Source organism: Nyctereutes procyonoides, unplaced genomic scaffold (assembly GCF_905146905.1).
Source record: "Nyctereutes procyonoides isolate TBG_1078 unplaced genomic scaffold, NYPRO_anot_genome, whole genome shotgun sequence".
Lineage (NCBI taxonomy): Eukaryota > Metazoa > Chordata > Mammalia > Carnivora > Canidae > Nyctereutes > Nyctereutes procyonoides.
This window is the reverse complement of record NW_026575043.1, coordinates 62811039-62833286: the sequence shown is the minus strand read 5'-3', so window position 1 is coordinate 62833286 and position 22248 is coordinate 62811039. Positions and strand designations below refer to the sequence as shown.

Genomic DNA, 22248 nt, shown 5'->3' with positions numbered 1-22248 from the left:
CTACTCTTTTCCTTAATTTTCTCAACTACTCTTGGAACATACTATTCCAAAATTAATCTGAAGATAATTTTATCCAATAGGAGAAAACTAATTTCTTGGGATTCTTATCAGATTTGGGTTCAATTTTTAAAGATGCAGAAAGTGAGTTTCAGAGGGGGCCCAACTGGCACAACTGGTCATGATCGTGGCCCCAGATCTATAGGCTCACTCCCTGCCCTCCTCCTAGAAATGCCCCCTCTGACACACCTGTATGCCCCTCACACAGGGCTCAGAGCCACCTTTCCAATGTGCAGTGTGTTCCCTTATGCTCCCACACCTCTGCCTCATCCTTGCCGCATCTGCTGCTGACCATGAGATAGGGAGCCCTGGCTCTGGGGCTGCTCGTCCGGTCACCTGCTGACAGGAATTAAGCTGGCTTGCCGTCCTCGGCAAATTCCGGCAGCTCGGTGGTACATGGGCCAGTACACACCACTCTAGGATGACTTCCCGGCAGGGGGCTCTGGGGCCAGGGCTGGACACTTACATAGCTGGCGTGACCAGTGCTCTGGGTCAAGGGGGCCCCATGAACCAGCTGCTGGGGGGACCTTGAGGGGTCAGTACTCGGTGGGAGGGGGTCCGGGCCTGTTTCCTGCTCACCGTGTCTGGAGCACAAAGCATGGTGTTGCCCATCTCAGAGTCTGGGTTGGCGGAGCCCATCGCTGCTGATGAACAAGCAGGGGGCCCACATCGCACTCCCTCCCATAGAGAAGAGCAAGCAGAGCGAGGCCTGGAACATGCCCCTGGGTCCCAGCCCAGCCCCCCAAGCTCCACGCCGGGGAGTTCCATGGGAGACCTGCTGGGGCACGGTCCAGGGCAGACATGCAGATGGGAGGCGAGGTGCGACTGTGAGCTCCAAGGAGAGACCTTGGGTGAAGATGTCCCTTCCCCAGAGGCACCCAGGAAGACCGGGAAAAGCCATTCCTCTGTTCTCACTAAATGAACTGCGCCACAGATTCGACACCTACTTGTAACCGCCTTAATTTTTTAATGTTCTTGAGAATGTTCATTTTTAGCATGGATAATTTTGAATCATTTTCAAATCAACCTTTCCTAGCAATGAGCAGATATGATTTGCTTCCACAAAGACACCCACGGACTGTCCAAATCTGGTGTCACCTACATTGAGTGGTGACAGATTTGTATGATAAATGCTGTGTCAAGTTTTTCTTTTTAAGCTCACTGGACTGAGCTGCTTCCTTTCCTCCCTGTCCCACCAACATCCCAAACCCAACTTCCTGCCACACCCACCACCCAGCCGCTCCTTCCACATCGTAGAGGCCCACAGCTTGGACCAAGTTCTCTACGTGCCAAGGACCCAGAGGACCATCTGGACGCCCAGCAGCAGCCCCAGCTTTAGGATCTGGAGAGCACAGCCGAAGCTGGGGCTCTGCCCCTGGTGACCTCTGGCAAGTCCCCAGGGCCCTCACCTGTACCAGAAGGTGGCCCTCACTCTTATGGCTACATCCAAGACGAGAGCAGGCTCCAGGGAAGGTGCCCACACGGGGCCTGTCTTGCCCGCACCAGTGCTCATAAGCGGTCTGCTCCCCCACTTCCATGACGTCCTCTCTGCCCCCAACATTTCAGTCTGGGGCTCCCACTTTGAGCCCCTGGCCCCCGCCACTGTGTGCATGAGCCTCGGCACCTGCTGCTTCCCCCTAGGCCCGTGCGGCTGTGCGCTCCTCCCTGAGGTTCCTCATCTGCACCAGCTTCTCAGGGAGCCCTGCAGGCTACCCCTCTTTAAAACAGCACCGTCACCAACGGCCCTTCCTCGCCCTGCCCCATATAGCTTCCACATGCACTCTTTGCCTCAGGACAGAGCATGCTTTCAACTGCAAGGGCATTTGCGTCCCCACCCGAGGTACCATGATGATTCTGCTGCTACGCTCCCAAAGCCCAGAGGGAAGGTGTCACCTCAATCCAATCCTTCATTGTTGGATGAATCAATGACCTCAGTCCATCCCCCTCTCTGGGCGTCACGGTCTCCACTTGGCTACAGTGCCTGTGGATTGCCCCCTCCCCCCTGGCACATATGTAGGTGGCGGCCTGGCGCCTTTCCCGCTGGAAGGGCTAAAGCAGGTTGCTGACCCCCATGTGGCACCCAGAGGGACATGCTGGAGGCACGTGGGCTGAGGCTTGGGCAAGACAGGCAGAGATGGAGGCACGAGCCTCATGTCAGTGGTGCCCCCAACTCCCTGGTGACAATGTGCAGAGCAGGAGAAGAAGGAATGAGGAGAGACCCGGAACAGGTGGAATTTCGGAGGGCAGCCCATGCAGTCCAGGTTAACTGAGGTCCTCTTTCCACTTTGCAGCACTCTGGTACCTTCTACTCCACCCCTATCCTCTGGTACCTTCTACTCCACCCCTATCCTGTGGGACCTCACTGTCCCTGCACTGCTGGCACTGGGCCACCACCCTGACCTCCCTTGCATCTAATCATGCAAAGCCAGAGCACATGCCCCAACTCGGGCAGTACAAGGTAGAGGAGCTGGGGAACACAAGAGAAAGGGGGTGACAGAGGGCCTGGGAGGCAGGAGCCAGAAGGAAAGGATGCCTGTCACCTGAGGGACAGCTGCTGCCCATGTATCACTCCCACTGGAACCACCTGGGGGCCACAATTGTCTGAACACAGATTTACCACGCCGGCCACCAGGAAACAGATGGGCTTGCACCCTCAAGCTGGAGACAGCACCAAGTGTCCAAAGCTCTGAATGCCCTTGCTTGAAAGACACCTGACCTACAGGGGCCCAGTTCCGTCTCATGTGTGGCCAGGACTGCCCTCAGCGACTCCAAGTGATGGGCACTGGGACGTCTGCGCACCCCCACCCCCCAAAGCTTCATCACAGCAGAGTGAAGGGGACCACTCGGCTCTGACACGTGGACAGTGCTGGTGTGTCTAAAGGGGGGACTGTGAGGGGCACATGGCACTACCCCCACCCGACCTGTCCTCCTAGGGAGGTTTAGAACTCCCCTCTGGAGTCTCTATAAGCAATTCACAATCTGGACACAAAGTCGATGGCACGTGTTGCAAATGAAGGGGCCTTCCAGTGCTCACTGCCTCCACCCAGGACACTCCAAGCCCAGTCCTGTCTCCTGCATCTACACTTGCTATTCCTCAGCCTGGAATGTTCCCCTCTGCTCCTCCCCCCACCACACCATCAAAATGCCTCTCGTTTGGCACGTGCACCTTCCACAGCCCTCTCTTCAATCGTCCTTCACTTGCTGCTGCTGGAAATCACTTGCTGCTATTTGCTTATCTATTACCTGTCTTTCCCACTGGAATAAATAAAGTCCTCAAAAACAAGACCTCATTGTTTTTCTTATTTACAACTGAACCCCCAGGGTAGGTGCTGATAAGTATTGCTGAATGGCTGTGGATGAGGAGTCAATGCTTAGGTAACACCCCTGAGGCTGCTAGGAGTCCTGCAAGGATCAGGTGCTCTCACCAGTTCCCTGGACCACAGAACCCAGGGAAGGGGGTAGGTTAGGAAATAGACAGACCCCATGGGTCTGTCCCTGCCAAAGGAAGGGATAGGGGTGGAGCAGGTCTTGACAGTAGAGGGGGCCCCTCCAGGCCCCGGTTCATTTCCTATGCACAGTGCAGGGGAATGGGAGCTCAGGGCACCTGCCCTGATGAGTGGGGGGAGTGCATGGCTCTGCAGGAGGAGGAAGCCTCTGCTCAGTGGCTCCCTGTTCTGTGCAGAGTCATCAATACAACTTTTCAATTTCCAAAACACAGTCTGGGATGAGACAAAACCTGTCTACATAGGTGCCTGGCTTTCCAGGGGCCCCAGGAGATCCCTGGACTGATCCCTATGTCTTTTCCATCCCCCTGCCCTCGGCAGAGAAATTCAAGTTCTACGGGGGTCTAGAAGCCAATCAAGTCACTCACACGCAGGGCTCAGGGACTGATCACAGTTGGGAGGATCCCATCCTGGGGTATCCGCAATTTATAAAACATTCTTTTTCTCTTCCAAGCTGTGCTTGCCTTAAACCAATGACATGTATGTCAAGTTCTTAGGGCTAACCGTGCAGCCTGCCAGATTAGAAACTGAAGCAGAGAAACCCAACCAGGCTCCAGGGAGGGTCATGGCCTATCTAGAGAGGAGGACAGAAGGCTGTGGGAAATCACCTCCCCCACCACAAGGCTTGCTGACCCTGGAGCTGGAAGTCAGGTTAGACCAGTCCAGATCTCCATCTGTAACCCTGTCCCTCTTGTCCCACAGCAGAAACACTCTGAGGACATGATGTAGCCCCTGTGACACGTTCTCTGGACATTCATGCACCCTAGTATCAGCTTGGGACTCCTGCTGCACTGGATGTACCATGAGTCTCCCACAGCACAGAGGCTCCACAGCCCAGGAACCGAAGGCAGAAAATGCTGACACACCTGCCTTCTGCACACAGATCCTTGAGAAGAATCTCAGGTCTGCACAGGAAACCTGAAGCAAAGTTTTTTGTTTTCTTTTGATTTTTTTTGCTAAAGAAAAAAAAAAAGGAGAGCTTCAAAATGCCCCTAATTGCAGGACCCCCCTAATGAGTGGGGGCTGCCTGTCTGCCCCAAGCCACCCTGTCTCCACCTGCAGCCTAAGGCAGGAAGGGCACTTTGTTGGGGTCCAGGACCCCAATGCCTGGCTCTTACCTCCAGTGGCACCACCTGCATCAGGATGGCGAAGTTGGTGAGATGAGTACAGTGGCAGATGGAGTAGCTGAGGTTTCCTTCAGCAAGCGCACAGCCCTGGTTGGACCAGACCCCTTCTCCGGAGCTGGAGACACAGAACAAAGGAGCGACGGCTGAGAGAGCAGACATGCTGGTGCCAGTTGGGCCACAGGGAGACGGCGGGGGGGGGGGGGGGGGGGACACTGTGACCGCCCTGACACACACATTCAGGAGGCACAGGGACCCACAGCCCATGAAAATGAGACATGCTCATCCTACAATCCATCAGTCTCACTTCCAGAGAACTCTGAGCTGGGCACCCAGGGGACATGCCTGGGGTCTTTGCCGAGTGACAGGTGATGCCACAGAACATTAAAGCAGCCCAATGCCCGCTGTGGGGTGGGATAAGCAAAGTGTGGCAAACACAGATGTGATAAAATGTGATACATCAGTTGGAGATGGGTGTCAATGCCCTGATGCATCATGGTCTGTGCACAGCCGGGGTGGACGTGCAAATGTGAAATAGAACAAGATCACAGATGCTCCATGAACATAGCCATAAGCTATGTCTACGGTACCGAGGACACACCCCAGACTGGCCACCTCTAGAGAGAGGGTATGAGGGGAACAGATGGAGGCATCTTTGCCTTCTTATGTTTTACTTCTTTACAGAACTGATTTAGGACTTGTGTCACTTCTTAAAGTATAAATCTAGACCGAAATGACCAGGAACAAACATGCTCAAGTGCTAACTGTGGTTTCTTCTTATGGTAAGAATATCAGTGATCATAATTTTCTACGGTGTCTCTCTCCGTATTTTCAAATTCCTAAGAAGATGTTTCCATGGTTCTATTCAGAAATGACAACTTCGAGTTATCAGCAAAGACAGATGTTTGCCTCAGCCAAAGGCAGGACCCTTGGGGAAAGCTTTTATAAAAGTGAACAAATTGAAAGGCAGGGGTTTCTCTCTGCTTTACATTCTATTTTAAGCTGTGGACGTAGCAGATGAGAAATGTGGCCATCCCGGAGGGGTGCTCGTGTCCCTGGGAGCACACACTGGGGGCATTCTCATTTCCATGCCTACCAGGAAAGAGGGGTTCACCCAGCCCATCCCAGCCACCTTACCAGCATGACATGAAACCTCAGATAGCCAGCACTGATGGGACCATCCCAAGGCCCCAGTGTTGCCTCGGCCAGACTGGCTGAGTATTTTGAAGTGCACCCCCGGCTTTAAGGGCTGAGTCCTACTAGGTCCCAATGTGGTCTCCAGAGAAAACCTGTCCCTCCTCCAGCTCCGTGTCCTGAATGTTCTGGCTTTACAGACAATGCAACAGTGAGGCTCCCGAAGGGTCACCCAGATCATGACCCAGATCATAACCTGGACCAGCGTGCAGCAGGGCCTGGCCTTGGGCACCATTCCCCTCCGCCACCCTGCCCCAGGGGACCCCACACAGGCAGTACCTAAAATCCAGGAAGGCACAGTACAGGAACACCTGGTTGCTGCTGTTGGTGGCCTCGTTGCGCTGCCTGCGGGACTGAAATGAAAGGATGGATATGCTTCATGAGGCCGCTGGAGAAGAAGCCAGGCTCCTGACACTGAGCTCAACTCCCCACCCACAGCCCACAGGACCGTGGGGTGATGCTCCAAGGAGCCACTGACTCCATCTCAACCCTGTCGTGGTCACAGAGGGCCATGACATCTGGCCCACCTCACATCTCTCTCTCCTTTGTCCACACCAGCCCAGAAGCCAGGGCTCTTGCCACAGGGCCTTTGCACCTACTGTGTCCTCCCATGAGAATGCCCTTCCCCCATAACAACATATGCCTGCCCCCATTTATTATAGGTCTGTGCTGCATGTTACTCCCAGAGCAGCCTTCCTGCTCATTTAAAACGGCACCAACCCGGGCAACCCACACCCCTTCCTCTTAGTAAGAGCACACAACGAGCCCCTGTCCAACCTGTGTGCTGCTCTATCCCCCGAGCCTGGCCAGAGAAGGCACACAGCAGGCACTCACTACAGACTGGATGAAGAAGAGGACAAAGGAACAAACAAGTGACCAGCTCAACCAGCAACCTTGTTCCTAGGACTCTTATTCTCCCCCCAAAAGAGAAACTTCTAGCCCCTGGACTCTTCTGGGATGCCAGCAGGGGCACTTAACTGCAGCTGCTCTGCCCAAAACAAATCACAGGGGGTTGGCCAGGAGCCACTCACAGGAAGCTTGGGGAGCTGGAGCACTGCCAGGAAGCCAGGGCTGCTCCTGGACACATGATGTGTTACAGATTCCCAATAACTAAGTCAGAACCTCTCCTGTGGCCGCCTGCCACTCACTCCATTGTCTCATCTGCTCTCGCGACCCCACCCCCACCTCCATCTTGGGGCTTCATGTGCCAGCGTGGCAGTCAGCCTTCTGCAGGGCAGGTGAGCAACTGGATGGGACAGCTCCCTTGTCACCCCAGCACCAGATACATAAGCTCTTCTTTCCGGGCGCCGGTCTGGGGCCCAGACAGGTACCCTCGGGACCCACAGCAAACACCAGATGGCTCATCCATCATCTCCTTTGTGCTAGAACCATGGATGACGGACCCCAAGTGCACAACACAATTATATTAATACCATTTATTCCTGATATTTGGGCAGATGTTATCCTTATTCCTTTTGTTTTCCCTTCTGGTATCTTAATGGTTACTGTCATACATTATGGGGTTTCTCAAAATTGCCCGTGCCTGGAAACTCTGTAGAACCTTCCTGCCCAGGACCATGGCTGGCTCCTCCAATCACTCCCATTTTCACCTCCTAGAGATGTTTCCCCATTGCTGTCTCCTTTACGTGGTTCATCTTTTCACAGCGCTCAACACTACCTAAACATCCCTGGTCATTGCCTGTCCATCTGCTTATCACCTATGTCCCTCCACTAGAGTAAGGCCTCATGCAGCAGGAATGCCAGCCGTCCCCCAGGGTTAGCCCCTTGCACATGCACAGCATGTGAAAGTACTCGCTGTGTGAGTCAGGGTGGAAACACCCCCTTCCAGACAGGTAGGAGCAATTCCTGATTTCCAAGAGCACCTGTGGGGATATCCACTCGGCATGGCCCATGGCACTGGACCGCAGAAGAATATGCCTCAGAAATCTCCGAGTACATGCCAGGTCAGGGCAGAGGGACTGGTGTTCAGGGAGATGAGTCTAGCTGAACCTCACACCCTAAGAGAGGGCAGAGTGGCCCAAGCAACACAGCCCAGACTCAAGAGATCCATGCAAAACCCTCAAAGGGCTAAACCTCTGTTTATTCTTACTCTGTTCCCAGACTCTGACCTTGTCCCTGGTGCCACCTGGGCCACCTTCTGGTGCTCTTTCCCACGCTCACCACAGAGGTTGGTTTTACAAGTGCATCACCCATCCCTGGAGCCACCACAGGCAGAACCCGGGCTGGGGCCAGTGCCTGGGGCTTCTCAAGCTCTTAAATTTGAGACACACGTTCCTCCCCGCCACCCCTCACTCCCCGGCCCATCCCCTCAATGTCCCAGCTGCTGTGAACACTGCACACAGATAGAGAGCCCCATCCTGCAGCCACTTGGGAACACAGAAGGTCATTAACAGGGTAACCACAACACACAATCCCACAAAACCCAAAGTACAAATGAGGACCAGGCAGTGACCTCCACCTGGAATCACTGAGACGTCCTCGGCCCTGAATGGCCTTGGACTCACTTTCCAGGACACATCAGGTGTCACTGTCCACAGGCAGGTGCACTAGAGTGTTCCTGTGCCCTGGAAAGGCAGGTGGACACCAGGCAGGACTGGAGAGTGGACTGAAGCCAGGATTACATGGGACCGGTGTGCTGAGGCCCCGAGGAAGAAGCAGTGCTCTCTCCCACTGTCTGCAGTGTGGAGCTGGCTCCCCTCACTTCTGGCAGAAGGGACCCCTCCTAGTCCCAACCCTCTGGCTCCAGATCCAAATTCGAGGGGATTCAACAATCATCCCCGAATGCAGCAAGCCAGCATGTGTGTGGTCGAGAGGGTGGAGGGGCAGACGGTGCTCCCTGGGTCCGAAGCCAAGGTCACACCCTGCCAGAGTTGGGAAAGTCCTGTTCTGACATCCAAGGTTCCTCCTGGCGTGGGAAGAGCAGACCGCCTCCCCGTGTCTGAGTTTGCAACGCAACTGGAATAGAAGCCCTCAGCACGTCTCCAAGAAAGGAGGCCTAAAACATTCCTAGGAGCATGATTTATGGACACACGGGGAGCAGTGATGCCAGAAAGAGGAAGGTGAGTCATCCATGCTATGGCCTGATTTTCCGGAAAAATGTGGGAGGCGTCAACGCCCAGCAGCCTTGCATGTGCCATGACCAGGGAATGGGGTGTGCTCACATGGGTGATGGGGAGAGCCATTATCTGAACCCCTCCTGTGCCCCAAAGCCGAGGCCTGCGGTTGACAGAGACAGGGCCTCCCAGCAGAGAGCTGGCCCTGCTCTCTGCCCCCTGACTGCCACAGACAAGCCCCCCTTCCGTGTCACCCGGCCCGCAGAGTGCCTCCTGCAGGAATACTCCCTTGGACAACCCTACCGTTCAGTAGATGTCAGTGGGAGTAGTCAAGTATTTATTGCCGACTGTTCATAATCCATGTTCAGAAAGGCGTCTGCTCTGGGAGACACGTATCAGGAGAGGAGAAAAATCTATCAGATAACCTGTAAATGTTCCTCGCTTAGAAACTCGTTTGCTTTTCACCCAAGTATACAGTTCTTCCTACAAACAAGGTGAGGAGACACTTGCTGTCACTGCCCCAAGCAAACGCACAGAAAGCTCCATGGTCCTTAATTCTGACCTTCAGTAGAGCAATGGAAGGAGACAGAGGCCCCAAACCCAGCACAGGGGAAGGTGCACGGGAACATCACCTGGCTCATCTCATAAGCTGGGGGCCAGGGCTCCAAATGGCTGAGATGTCCCAGCTTGGAGGAAAGTAAGAGAAATGGAAGTCATGTTGGAAGCTGATGAGGAAACCCTTCAATCAGCCTCAAAGTCCTGGTGTTGGAGGACATTTCTTGCCTTTGTGAGCATGAGAAAGTGGGCGCAGCCCCTCCCAATGGATGCTCACACAGGCCCCAGCAGCAGGGGCAGGGCCCTGATCACCTCCAGAAAGGGCAAAAGGTTGAGGTGGGGGAGTGAGGCCTGTGACCCAGTGGACTGGGGTCTCAGCGCCCCCAGCCAGGGCCCAACATAGGTGGGCAGCACGGGGACACTGAGAACACGCCTGCGTGCTGCGCTCACATGCACACAAGGTCCCCTCCACCCCAGGCTGCATCTGGACCACAGGCACCCTCGTTCAAGGCATCAGTCAGGTCATCCGAGGACACCCTCAAGACCCTGACACAGGCCCCTCACCCCTTCCCCGTCCAAATGTCACCTGAACCTCCACCTCCCCCAGCCCTTCCAGGCCAGAGGCCCCTTTGAGCTGGACTCAGCTGGACGTGGGTCTGTCCTGTCCAGGGACACATCGGGAGCACACGATGCAGACGTATGGTGCCTGCAGGAGCTCATGTCTGTCTTCAGGTGACAGCCCAACCTCCCCACCTGCCTCTTCCGTCCACCTGCAGCTGAGCACGGCCTGGAGGTCAGCACGTACCATGGCCAGCCCGGACCAGGTCAGAGATGCGCACTGAGCCCTGGGGACCAGGGGCCGTGGGAACGTGGGGCTCGCACGACTCCAAAAATGAGTTTCCCTGTTTTTTTCCGCTGCCCTGTGGGATTCTGGGACACTCCAGAGGGAACTGAACTCCCAGTGCGATCCTGCAGGGCCTCCCCCATCCCCTGTCCTGAGGACTTGGGACCCCCAGTGGGGAGCTCACGGTCAGCACGTCTGCCGGCACCTGGGGGAGGGGGCGCACACGGGGGACGGTGCTGGCAAGTCCCACACGGTCTGCAGCCCACCTCGAGTCATCCCTGGCCCTGGTGACACCAAGTCCTGAAGCTTTCAGGGGAAAAGGCGCCAGATGGGGCCAGACGGGACCCTGTGTGCAGCATGGAGCAAACCAGGGGAGCCAAAGTGGGCAGGAACGCGAAGGCAAAGGCAGCTGTGCGTGCACTCTTGTTGGTGTTGGACTTCGGGGATGTTTCCAAAAGTCTCCATCCCCATTTCACACAAAGAAGTTGCAGAGATTCTTGTTTTTTAATACTTGGAGCCAGCCCTCACCGCCCTCCCATTCCAGTCTGAGAGAGGACGCTGGAAAACACATCAGGATTCATCTGAATGAAGACAAATTCACACAAGCTGCAATAATGTATTTCCTCTGCAAAACACGGGATCCTCAGTTTTCTTGAATCGTTTCCTTCCATTAGAAAATAGGCTCCTTAAAGAACCAAGTGCCATTTGTGTCTGTTCCGATGCTTCAGAAAGTACCTTCCATGTGCACTTACAAGCCCAAGATCACACGACTGCCCCAGCACACAGGCTGGTTTCCTGAAGGAAAATGAGTTACAAAGACAGGTCCTGACAGGTAGCCCCAGTTGGACAGAACAGAGTAGAGAACCTAGGAACAACCTGCACGGTGCCGTGAACTCACACCTGATGGAGCAACAGGGTGGCTCCACGAAGGAAGCATAGATCCGCCCACACACAGCGCCAGGGCAAGTGGGCGCCCACAGGCAAATACATACAGAAACACACACCCCTCAACCTAATGTCACATCTTATACAAAATTAACTCAAGATGGATCCTCTGTGAAGCATTAAACACGAAACTATAGGAATTTATGAGGTAACACAGGAGAAAACCGTCCATACCCAGAGCCCATCAAAGAGTAGTTGGCTAGGACACCAAAAACACAATCCATAAAATTTTTAAAATCAGTAGATCAGACTTCTAAAAATTCAGAACTTCAGCCCTCTGAAACAGCCCGTGAAGAGGACACGAAGACAAACCACATATCTGACATGGGAGTGATGTCTAGAATAGAGAATTCTCACAATTCAACTCTAAAAAAACCCCCAAGAATCCAGTTAGACAATGGACAAAGGCAGGCAGGAGACATCACACAGAAGAGGACACACAGAGAGCCGGAAAGCCCCAGAGCAGATGTCAAGCTGCCAGCCATCAGGGAGTGAAGACCCCACTGGGAATACCAGGAATAAAAACCAGGCACTGTAACAGATGCTGACGAGCACATGGGTGTTGACTGCTCACACCAGGCTGGTGGGAACGTGCAATAAGGCAGCCACTCTGGAAAACAGCCTAGAAGTTTTAAAAAATATTAAGAATTCTTACCCTATGACCCAACAGTTGCATTCCTCGGTATTTATGCCAGAAAAATGCAAGCTGTTTCCACAGGAAAACCTGCACATGACTCAACATAGCAGCTCTACTTGCTCAAGCCAACACCTGGGAACACCCATAACCTCCTGTGCCGGGGGTGGGTGCTTGAGCACACTGGGACCCCCACTGCCAGGGGCTACCACCTGCCCTCACAAACACCTATATCTGATATAGCAACAACCTGGACAGGCCTCGGGCATTCGGCCACGTCACAGAAGCCAAGCTCAAAAGGCGACACGCTGTGGTTGTCTTTCTCAGGAGGACGGATCCTCCGGATGGAAGGCCGTATACTAGTTAAGGATGGGGCAGTGCAACAGGAGACCGCTGCAGGTAGAACAGGTGGGCAGCACAGTGTCCATGGTGGTTCTGGGAGCCCCACCTGACTTCAAATGACAGCCGATGCTCATCTGGTTCTGCAGCTGCACAATGGGTTAGAGCAGCTCTAATCACAGGGCAGACTGGGTACGGGGTAGGGTGGTCCTCTTCCTACCACCTCTGCAACCTCCTGTGACTCTAACCTTATCCTGAAATAAGAGGTTTTAAATGGGTTAAACCACATCAGATCAACTCTAAGAACGCCATGTTTTCCAGCTGGAGGAGCACAGGCTTGAGCGGGGAGCAGGTATGTGCCTGGCTAAGCAGAGCTTCGGGATTTAGGCCTCATGAGGAGGACCTGACTTCTGCACAGCATGTACAATCCTCCTGTGCAGCAGAGGAGCCCCTGGGCAGCAGACTGTTAACTGTCACCGCAGTGGAAAATATGACCCCTCCCCCCGCTCCCCAGCACCTCCTGCCTGCACAAGCACACACACAAGGCACACCCAGGACCCTGCTCCTCCCCGGGGCTTCCTCCCACCTTCTGGGGCCCTGGTGGCTCTCCCAACACCCACGTCTGCATCCTGAGGTGTATGCTTTGTCCTCACTGAAGCACAGGATCTCTTGTGTGGTCTGGGCCAGAAACGAAAGAAGCAGTTATCCCTTATTCTGCGGAGGGTCCAGCCGCAGCCCCTGTGTCACATTCCATCCTCCACCCACATCAAACAGTCAGACTTTGCTCCTAAACCTCTTTCTGAGATGCTTTTTTTCCCAGATGCCTCTTGCTCATGGAATATTTGTGTTATAAATTATTTCTCCCTAGACACCTGGTTTAAATATTTCAGAAATGTTCTACGAACTTAATTTTGACGTCATCTGTACTGTGATATAAAAACGAAGAGCATCAGAACTTAAAACACAGCCTCAGCAATGGTCTGCTGATCTCTCCCCGACGGATCTCTGCCTTCCCCTCTTGGCCCTCCCTGCCTTGCATGGCCCGCATGCCCAGAGCCGCAGGGCCAACACAGTCTCCGTAAGGGTAGAAGGAGTGGCTGGTGATCCTGAAATCAATGCTCTCTGTTGGTCCCTGTTTCCAGTGCCACACATGTAAGTGTTCCTACAGCCAGAAAATCTTCCTGATTTGTGGACTGAAGTTTGGCCTCTAACGTTCATCTGAAACAAAGGGCTGGCAATCAGAACAGATTAGCACTGCTTCCGCGCAGATCAGCCCTCCTCAACTGGGAGGGAAATGTATTGTTTTCATTATACAAAGTACAGAACAGAAATGGCAATATAAACCTGTAGCTGCAGGATTTGCGGATACTCAGAGAATTGCAATTATAGGTGTGTCCCAGGGGGCTACACCAGAGAGTCTAATACTTTTATTTTTATGCAGATAATGGTATGGGTTGGAAAGGTTGTAAAATTCTGATCTATTTTACAGCCTGATTCTGTGGCTGCTAATAATAATGGGGTCGTGTTGATGATCTTGAACTCGCCTATAAACCACATTGAAAACGATGCTATTTCCCTGAAAGGTGAGTGGTATGACTCAGAGGATGCAGGAACAGAACCCACCATGTGCATTTCAGAACCGTGCATGACACAGGTGCTCGGGCAGTCTCCCCACCTGGGCTGGGATACATCTCCATCAACCCCCCCCCCCGCCCCACATTTTCCAGTTTGCTACTCTGTTATACACGTTCACAAGTAAAACAGCCTAATCCAAATTCTCCTAGGCCTTAAACACACACACATTCTTTTAATAAAGAATATATAGTCCTCCCTTTCAATTATCTTCCCACGTGTTAAGAGAGCATCTTTCACAAAGGTGAAATCATGACTCTCCAACAGACCTGAAACGAACACGTATTAAGGGAATGATTTAACTCACTAGTGAGCAAGGCAAGTGTGAAGATGTTACTGCCACTTCTCAGGATCCCAATAATCATACAGGAATGAGCCATGGGGATGTTGAAATAAATGTGCTTAGCAGACATGGAGCTGGCAAAGCTGGTCACCATCCCCAGGGAAGTATCATTCAGGTGACTGTGCACGTCCAGCAGATGAAAGCTCAACGGCAGAGCTAAGGACATAAATACCAACTGCGGACAAGCAGGTAGCGGTCCAGGGGCAGGTCTGACCGAGGCGGACAGGAAACGGTTTGTATGGGCAAAAGCCAAAGGCCCTGGCATGTGAGCACAGCCCCAGCAAGTCCTGAAACAAGCTCCTGTCATTCTCGGGGCACGAAAGCCATACCAGAGCCTTTCCAAACCAGGGAGGAGCTTCTAACGACACAGACCTTCCTGATCTGGCAGGGCACACTGGTGGAAGTGAGCAGCCGTGAACAAAGAACGGCTCTGAGAAAAAAATAACTAAGACACGTGCAACACCTAGGGGCATCAATACGGGGGCGAGGCGTCCGCGAGCCAGCCAGGTGGGCAGGAAGCAGCGCACAGAGTGCACGGCCGTGCTGCCCTGGTCTAGCAGTGGGGCAGGTGGGACCCCATGGGAGGGCCCCAGAGGAGGATGTGTCCTAGAACTCTGCCTCCAGGCTGCCCATGACCTCGAGCGCTGGGCTCTTACCTCAGTTCCTCTCTCTCTGCCTTCTGTCCCGAGACCACCCCCGGCTGGATCTAAGCTCGTCAGTGCATTTTTCTCCCCGGCTAGTCCTTGGAAAGAGAAGCCTGTCCCTGCTGCAGGAGCGACCTGGACTTGGCAATGTGGCGCTGCCTCACTGTCACCCCCAGGAGCCCTGGAAGCCATCCCTGGGCTCCCCAGTGTCAGTGACAATGATGTGAACCAGGGCAATAACTCCCTGAGGACACAGGACTCCTGCTCCCAACAAAAGGTGTGTGGGCTTCAGAGCGCCCTTTGGGGCCGAGTTCAGGGGTGGATGGGGACATAGACGCGGAAATGTGCTGTGACTCATGGCTGGTCGGTGGCCCCTGACTTCATGGAGCAGGTGGTGGGAGCTGGAGCAGCTCAGGCCACTGGGCCCTTCCCAGGACTGGACGCTCCGGTTCCCTCAGACACCAGCTGGGCCCTGAGCTGGCAGCTGCAGCAGAGACCGGGCACCATCAGACACAGGGAGGGGGCTCCTGGTCAGGGCGGCAGAGTACAGCCTTTCCAGCTGGTGGTGTGGGCAGTAACCCCCTCAGCTCTACTCCTGAGAGCTTGTCCTTTCCAGTCTAATCAAGGGAGTGCTGTGTAGACACACCCAGTTAGGTCGGGAGGCCCACAGCTCAGAGCTCCCAGGGCACAGAAGCTGTGATCTCTGTCTCTGGAGGAGCGACACAAACCATGTGAATCAGGGTGGGGGGGACAGAAGAGGTTACAGCCACCCTCTGGCATGGGCTCCAGCCCATCTCTAGGCAGGTCTCAAGAGGGTGTTCTGTCCAGCCCCGGACAGAACACCCTCTCTGATTAGCATATGCTGGTCAGGAAAGACTACAAAGCCATTGGGGCACCTGGGTGGCTCAGTGGTTGAGCATCTGCCTTTAGCTCAGGTCATGATCCTGAGGTCCTGGGATCGAGTCCCACATCAGGCTCCCCCACAGGGAGTCTGCTTCTCCCTCTGCCTGTGTGTCTCTGCCTCTCTCTGTGTGTACCTCTCATGAATAAATAAAATCTTAAAAAAAAAAAAAGGACATCTACTGCTCTCCCAAAAATTGTACACTCCAGAAAGTATGTCCTTACTGGGATTTTCTAATCATTTACAGAGAGGACGCCTAGCAGAAATTTCCCATTTAAACACAAACATCCAAGTTGTTTCAAATAAATAGCAGAAAATGAAATGGCGCGTGCCATTGGCTGTTGCTGGCATCAGTCAAAGGAACAAGGATTTCTTGTTTCTTGGAGCACATCAGTGTAACCCTACATCTCACACAGGTGTGAACATCACAAGAGGATGGACCACCATCATCCCTCCAGCTGAACCCCAACACTGAACATGGAAGTAGGCCACAGTTCATGATCTGGAAATTTGGGCTAGAAACAGCTAGTTGCATTTCATGTGAGCAGCTCCGGACACCTGCAACCCTAGGAAGGCACTTCCCAGCTACACATGCGCCAGGGTGTCCCGCTGAGAACCACAATGCAATGCTGTTGATTCTTACTCAGGGACAGGATGCGGTTGTACCGTGGGCCGCTGGTAGTCAGCGAGTAAATGCCGCCCTAATGGGACATGCTGAGTCCACAGCCTCCTGCACAAATGCCTGGAACCGTAAGGTGCAGCATAAGCTCCAAACATTTGCAAAAGAAGTCTTTTCGCCCAGTTTCATAGGGACCAGACCACAGGGACAAGACCAAGCCAAGGCAGAGGAAGGACGACTTCCTGACCACCAAGCGTGACATCTATGAGCCAGAAACAATCGTCCCACTTTCCCAGTGTCAGTTCAGACCTTCTCCTGCTGCACCTCCCACTGCACTACTTCTGCCTCTGGGCCAGGGGGCTGCCCATCCCACCACCAGCACCCAGGAGAGGCAAGGCCAGTCCCATCCAACAGGATCCATTCCCACAGGAGGCCCCCCGTTCAGTCCCCCTCTCCCTGCCACTGGCACGGGAGTCCCTGTAGCACACACTCAGTGGCTCCCAATGATGTCCTGTGGCTCAGCATGGATCCTATGACCGACATTTGCCAGGAGACCGCTCCTCTGAGCACCCCTGGCGCACGAGATCATTTCGGGTGGTACAAAGACTTTGCACATACACCAGACAATGCCAGGACAGGCATTCCATTCCCAGAATCTCCAGCCACAGCTACTTAGAAAAGCGGGCCTTTAGGTTGAAGAGAAGTTTATCAATATAGCAGCAGAGAGGTGGGTGGGGTATGACTGTGCAAACACTGTCGGGTGGAGCAGAACGGGAGATCCTGAGAAGAGTTAGGGCCGTGCATGGCAGTGCCTCGCCCAAGAGCTTTTCGCTGCGCAGTGCCAGCCACCACACTCCACTCTGCTGCACCTGCCTCACACCGTCCGCCGGTGCAGCCCTCACATCAGCCCACTGTTCAGAGGAAGCTGAGACCAGAGACCTCAAGGGCCCAGCCTGGGGCCACACAGTTCACATGTGACGGAGCTGGGACTTGAACACAAGAGCTGGTTCCAGAGCTTGCTCTCAGCCCCATGCAACGTGGTGGCTGCTCTCTGTGCTCACATGTTCTCTATTTCCTCCTGCCTCTCCCATCCCTCCACACCAGTTCTCTCCTCACTCTGCTCCTCTTCTCTCCTGCGTGTGGGAGAGCCATGGCCTGGCCTTGCCTCGCCTCAGCAAGGACCCCGGGGCTGCTGAGGGAGCTGGACCCCCGGCACCCAGGAGGATAGGGAGACTCGGGAGGAGAGGCAGGCGGCCCTGCTGCCCGACCCAGCAAGACAGGCCCAGGTCAGACTCCCAGCCCCTGAGTGTGGGTTTGTCCCACAGAGCACAGGAGGGCCATGCCAACGTCTAAACATGATCCTGTCCTGCCCAGAAATGAGGAATGGTTTCCCAGAGAACAAGAGTCTTTTATGTGAACTATAAAAAGTTACTGGATCAACAACCTATTATCATCGTAGAATAAATTACCGATCTAAGCGTCATGTGGGACAGCGCCTGGTTCAGCCCTCCACCCTGCACATCCAAGGAGCGCAGGTCCCGGAAACTCCCTGGAGGGCCCCCACCCGGTACCGGCTCTTCCAAGGAAGGGCCAGCACGCCCCCTGAACAGCTGGGCCCCATCACATCTGCTGCCGTGGATAACGTGGAGCAACACACAGCAGGCAGCTCCCAGCCAAGCCCCGAGGATATGTGGCTGATCCCGGGACTCAGGATGCCAGGCTTCCAGCCAGCAGGCCAGACTGAAAGGAAAACTCACCCTAGGGAAGGGACTCAGAGATGACTCGTGCCTTCCACCTGGCACCATCCCCTGCCCCCCTTCATGGCTCCAGGAAGGCTGTTGGCCTGCCATCTCCTGCAGCCCCCCTTCAGCAAACAGGGCCCTGAGTGCCCTTGTAAGGGGCAGGACAGCTCTGTGACAAATGTACACCTGCTCTCTGCCATTCAGAGCAAAGGCTCTGACCAGTGGCATCAGTGGACACATGCTGTGGGGGCCTCGGGAGCCTCCTTCTGAGGAGCTGCAGGAGGTCTTGCTGCCCCACCCCCAACCTGTGACATGGAGGTGACAAGCGGAGTGCCATCATCCTGGGCCCAAATCCTGGAAGCCCAGGGGGCATTCACCTCCAGAGGAAAGCAGCCCACCGTGGAAACCACCGTTCCTTATTGATAAGGACACAGGTTTATGGGAGGCTGAGCCTCCTCCTGCAGATTCGTGACTTCCACAAAGCCCCAAGGTGGGCGTTGATGGCCTAGCCAAGGCGCCCCAGAGCATGCAGACTAGATGGGAAGGCCCCTCCTGCTGTGGCTAACTTCCACCTGGAGAAGCTGCAGCTACAGACCCATCCTGACCCAGCAGGACAACGCAGATCGAGACCAGATAGAGGTGCTGTGTCCACATCCCACAGCCAGCAGAAGGGTGTCTGGCTCTGGATGTCCCCGTCAGTGATGAGGCCACGTCCTGACCTGCTCCCTCTGGGCACCTCCTGAGGCCTGAGTCCAAACTTATCTCCTCAGCGGCCAGCACTCTGGTTTTCTGTGCCCAGTGAAGATCCTGCTCCCCAGCAGGAGGAGGGCATTCCCAGGAAACAGGCTGCCAGCAGGTGTCCCCAGGGGAAGCTAGCTGGGATGATGGCCCCTGGCAGGAGTAAAGGGCACGGTTATCTCTCCACTCTGACCATCCTGCCTCTCGGCAGGACCGGCACAGCCAAAAACCAGAAAATAAGATGTTTGGGTCAAAATGCCAACTCTGAGCATTGGCAACAGCTTCAAAACTATTTGAAACATAGTCCAGGTCATCTTTGGGCTGCGGGTGGCCTGAGGGCCATCACCTTACAAGCTCAGCTCCAAAAGCGGACACAACTTTGCAGCTTTGCCATGATGCTCCCCATCGTCGGTCCCCTCCCACTGCCCCATGAGGCTGGGTCACATGCTGCCACCATGTGCTCTGTGTCCTGACGGTCTCAGGGAAGGCACTGTACCCCAAGTCTCAGAGCGTGTCCAGGACTACACCAGGGGCTTGAGTTGTCTGACTCCAAACCCCTGCTGGTTCATGCACCATTTCCCCTGGGGCCAGCTGCCCACCCCACAGACTGCAAGATGACTTTAGATCCACATGACTGAGAGAAACGGGCACACTCTGTTTCATTATAACACCTGTTTTCACATGTATTTGAGAAACGTACACTAAACACGTGGGCTTAAGGGTATTACTGCTTACTGCTGTACCCTTACCTGAGGAAGGACAGCAGCTGCAGAGAAGGAAGGGGATGAAGGAGGGGGCAGATGGAGGGAAGCCATGGTGACAACTACCCGCCACCCATGTCCTCACCCGCGGTCCATGTCCTGCCGACCACTGACTCCAAATCCCCATCAGATGAGCAACAACACTGGGAAGCCAGCACAGCCACCACAGAGCCTTCCCCCAGAGGCAATCACATCACAGATCTAAAACATGGGCTCCCCAAACAGGGGTCGCCACAGATCCCAGCAGTTGGTAGTTCAGGTGTGAGTCACTCTGCATTCTCAGAGCCTCCATTTCCCAAGGGAGAAACAGAGAGAAATTCCGGTTTTTACGTGAAATCTCCAGACTTTAAAATGTTTGCAACAAAGTCATGATGCAAAAGCAGGAAAAGGTCTTTGACCCCAGGGGAGAGGCAGCCTTCTGCCCAACAAGCACTCCTGCCCACACCCAGATACTCCCTTGGCTGGCTGGATGGGCTCAGGGTGCTCACGGTGGGAGCGCCAGGGGAGAAGCTGCAGAAACAGCAGGTTGCCAGGCCAGATGTGCTGGGCTGTCCCTGGGCTGGAATCTCTGCTGGGAGTGAGGACACAGGCATCCTTGTTTTGCTTCTTTCTTTCCAGACACAGCTGGCGTGGCCTCAGCCATCATCGGACCACCAGTCGGAGACCCTCAGCTCAGGCTGGGCTGGACTTTCTCCTTCCCGGCCTCCCAGAGACCAAAGCAGATACTTTTGCTGTGCGGGTCCCTTGGGATGGGGGCTCCCCACAGGGTTGCTGTGCCACCTCCCACAGGCAGGGAAAGAATGCCAAGGTTGCACTCAGCCAACTCTGGGCCCCCTGGGGACTCGCAGCTCCAGGGACCTGAGGGGAACGGTGGCTCTTCCCCTGACCTTACCTCGACCTCCCCCTGCCCTAAGCATGGGTCCCCTGCCCCCTATACCACATGAGGCCCCAGCATGTGCCCTATCCACCTGCGTGCTGTCAGTCACATCCCGTTCATGTGTGGCAATGTGAGAATCAGGAAATGTCACATAAAAGCAGCCCCTCTGGGAAAATGGGCAGCCCAGACAATAGGATGTATGCGCCTTCAAGGTTGCCCGGTCAGTAGGGTCGGGTCCCCCTGCCAGGTCCAGTTTTCTCCTGGCTGCAAGGTCAAGGATTGGCTGCAGCTCTCATCAAAGCAGAGGAAGGTCACCTGGTCTCTGGTCACCTGGGACTCAGGCCAGGCAGGAGCATGTCCCACCAACACGTCTCATCTACGGCCACTTCAGGGGCCACCTGAGGATGGCAGGCCCAGTCCCTCTGTTGTGTGGCCTCCGTCAGGGAGGAGAAAGAATGTGCTCCGCTGGCCAGTCCTGGGTGGCAGCAGTAGCCTCCTGCCCTCGTGGGCAGCTCTGCTAGTGCCAGACTCAGGAAGTGTCCCCCACTGCTGTCTACATCAGGATCATGGGAGTGGGGAATCCATGGACGTGATGTCCACCCTCCTGGGCAGGCAGGCTCACCCCTGATGGGGGCCTGAGCTGACCTTCCCCTCCACCACCGTCTGACCGCTGTCCTTCCAGGCATCCTAATGCTAACCTCTCCCACCTGTCACCTGCCCTGGACCTGCACATCCATATTCCCACCTCGGTCCAAGCCCTGGTGGCCACGTGGAGATGAGCACCTTCCCCCAAACTTCACCCACAAGCCTCACTACTAGTTGACTTTGTGTCCTCTCCAGGCAAACGTCTGGAAAAATCTGAAGGAACAGCAATCATGCAGCTGGCTGGCTGAACCGGATCCCCACATGTGTTTGATGTGGCCTGAACCGTGTTCAAAAATTTTTTTAAACTGCATACTTCACAAAAAGTATTGATTCTCTAAAAAACAATAACAACAACAAAAAAAAAACCAGAAAACTTGTCAACTCTAGTTTAGAAAATATGTGAGCTGTCCATGAACCACCCCTATACTCTCAGATGCCAAATAAGAGAGACAACACCCAACAGACAGAGTAAGTGGGATCGGAATTGGGAGAGAACCCCGCCTGCTCAGGTCTGAGCACGCCTACCCACTACCAGCCATCCCAAGATCCTGGTCTGTGTGTGGGGCATGAGGCAAGGTGCCAGGTCACTTTAGTCCATCAGCATGGGCTTGGGGACATGTTTCCAAGAGATTTTAAAGTTCAAACAGAGGAATCGGGGCCCTGCCAGGCTGCACACGAGCTGCCACCAGGATGTGGTGGGGGGGCTCCCCACATGTCCCTCCTCGGCCTGGCCCAGCCACTTGCAGCTCAAACCCCCCATGCTGGCCCATCTGCAAAGCCCACCGTAGGCTTTGCTGTGTTTATGCCAGTGAACAAGAAGGGGAATGAGGTGGGGTGCCTGGTGGTTCAGTCGCTGGAGTGTCAACCTTCAGCTCAGGTCATGACCTCATGGTCCTGGGATCAAGCCCCACATCGTTGGGCTCCCTGCTTAGCAGGGAGTCTGCTTCTTCCTCTGCCCCTCCCCTCACTCAAGCTTTCTCATGTATATAAGTATTTTCCCTGTGTTGTAACCCTGACAGGTGACATGCTCACACATGTGTAAGGGATTGAGAGATATATGGAAAATGGGTATGTTCT

The 22248-nt window shown here is 54.6% G+C and overlaps 1 protein-coding gene across 4 annotated transcripts in view; it reads right to left on the bottom strand.

Moving 5' to 3' along the window:
• ADGRD1 (adhesion G protein-coupled receptor D1) overlaps positions 1-22248 on the bottom strand; it is a 122452-nt gene that overhangs the window by 33696 nt on the left and 66508 nt on the right. For all 4 annotated transcript variants that reach the window (XR_008664064.1, XM_055322321.1, XM_055322323.1 and 1 more), the window contains 2 exons: positions 6158-6231; positions 4679-4802 (listed from right to left, as the gene is read on the bottom strand). Coding sequence is in view for 3 of the 4 variants with exons in the window: in XM_055322321.1 (XP_055178296.1) it covers positions 4679-4802; positions 6158-6231 (198 nt within the window). In the remaining variant the exon portion in view is untranslated. The remainder of the gene's footprint in view (positions 1-4678; positions 4803-6157; positions 6232-22248) is intronic.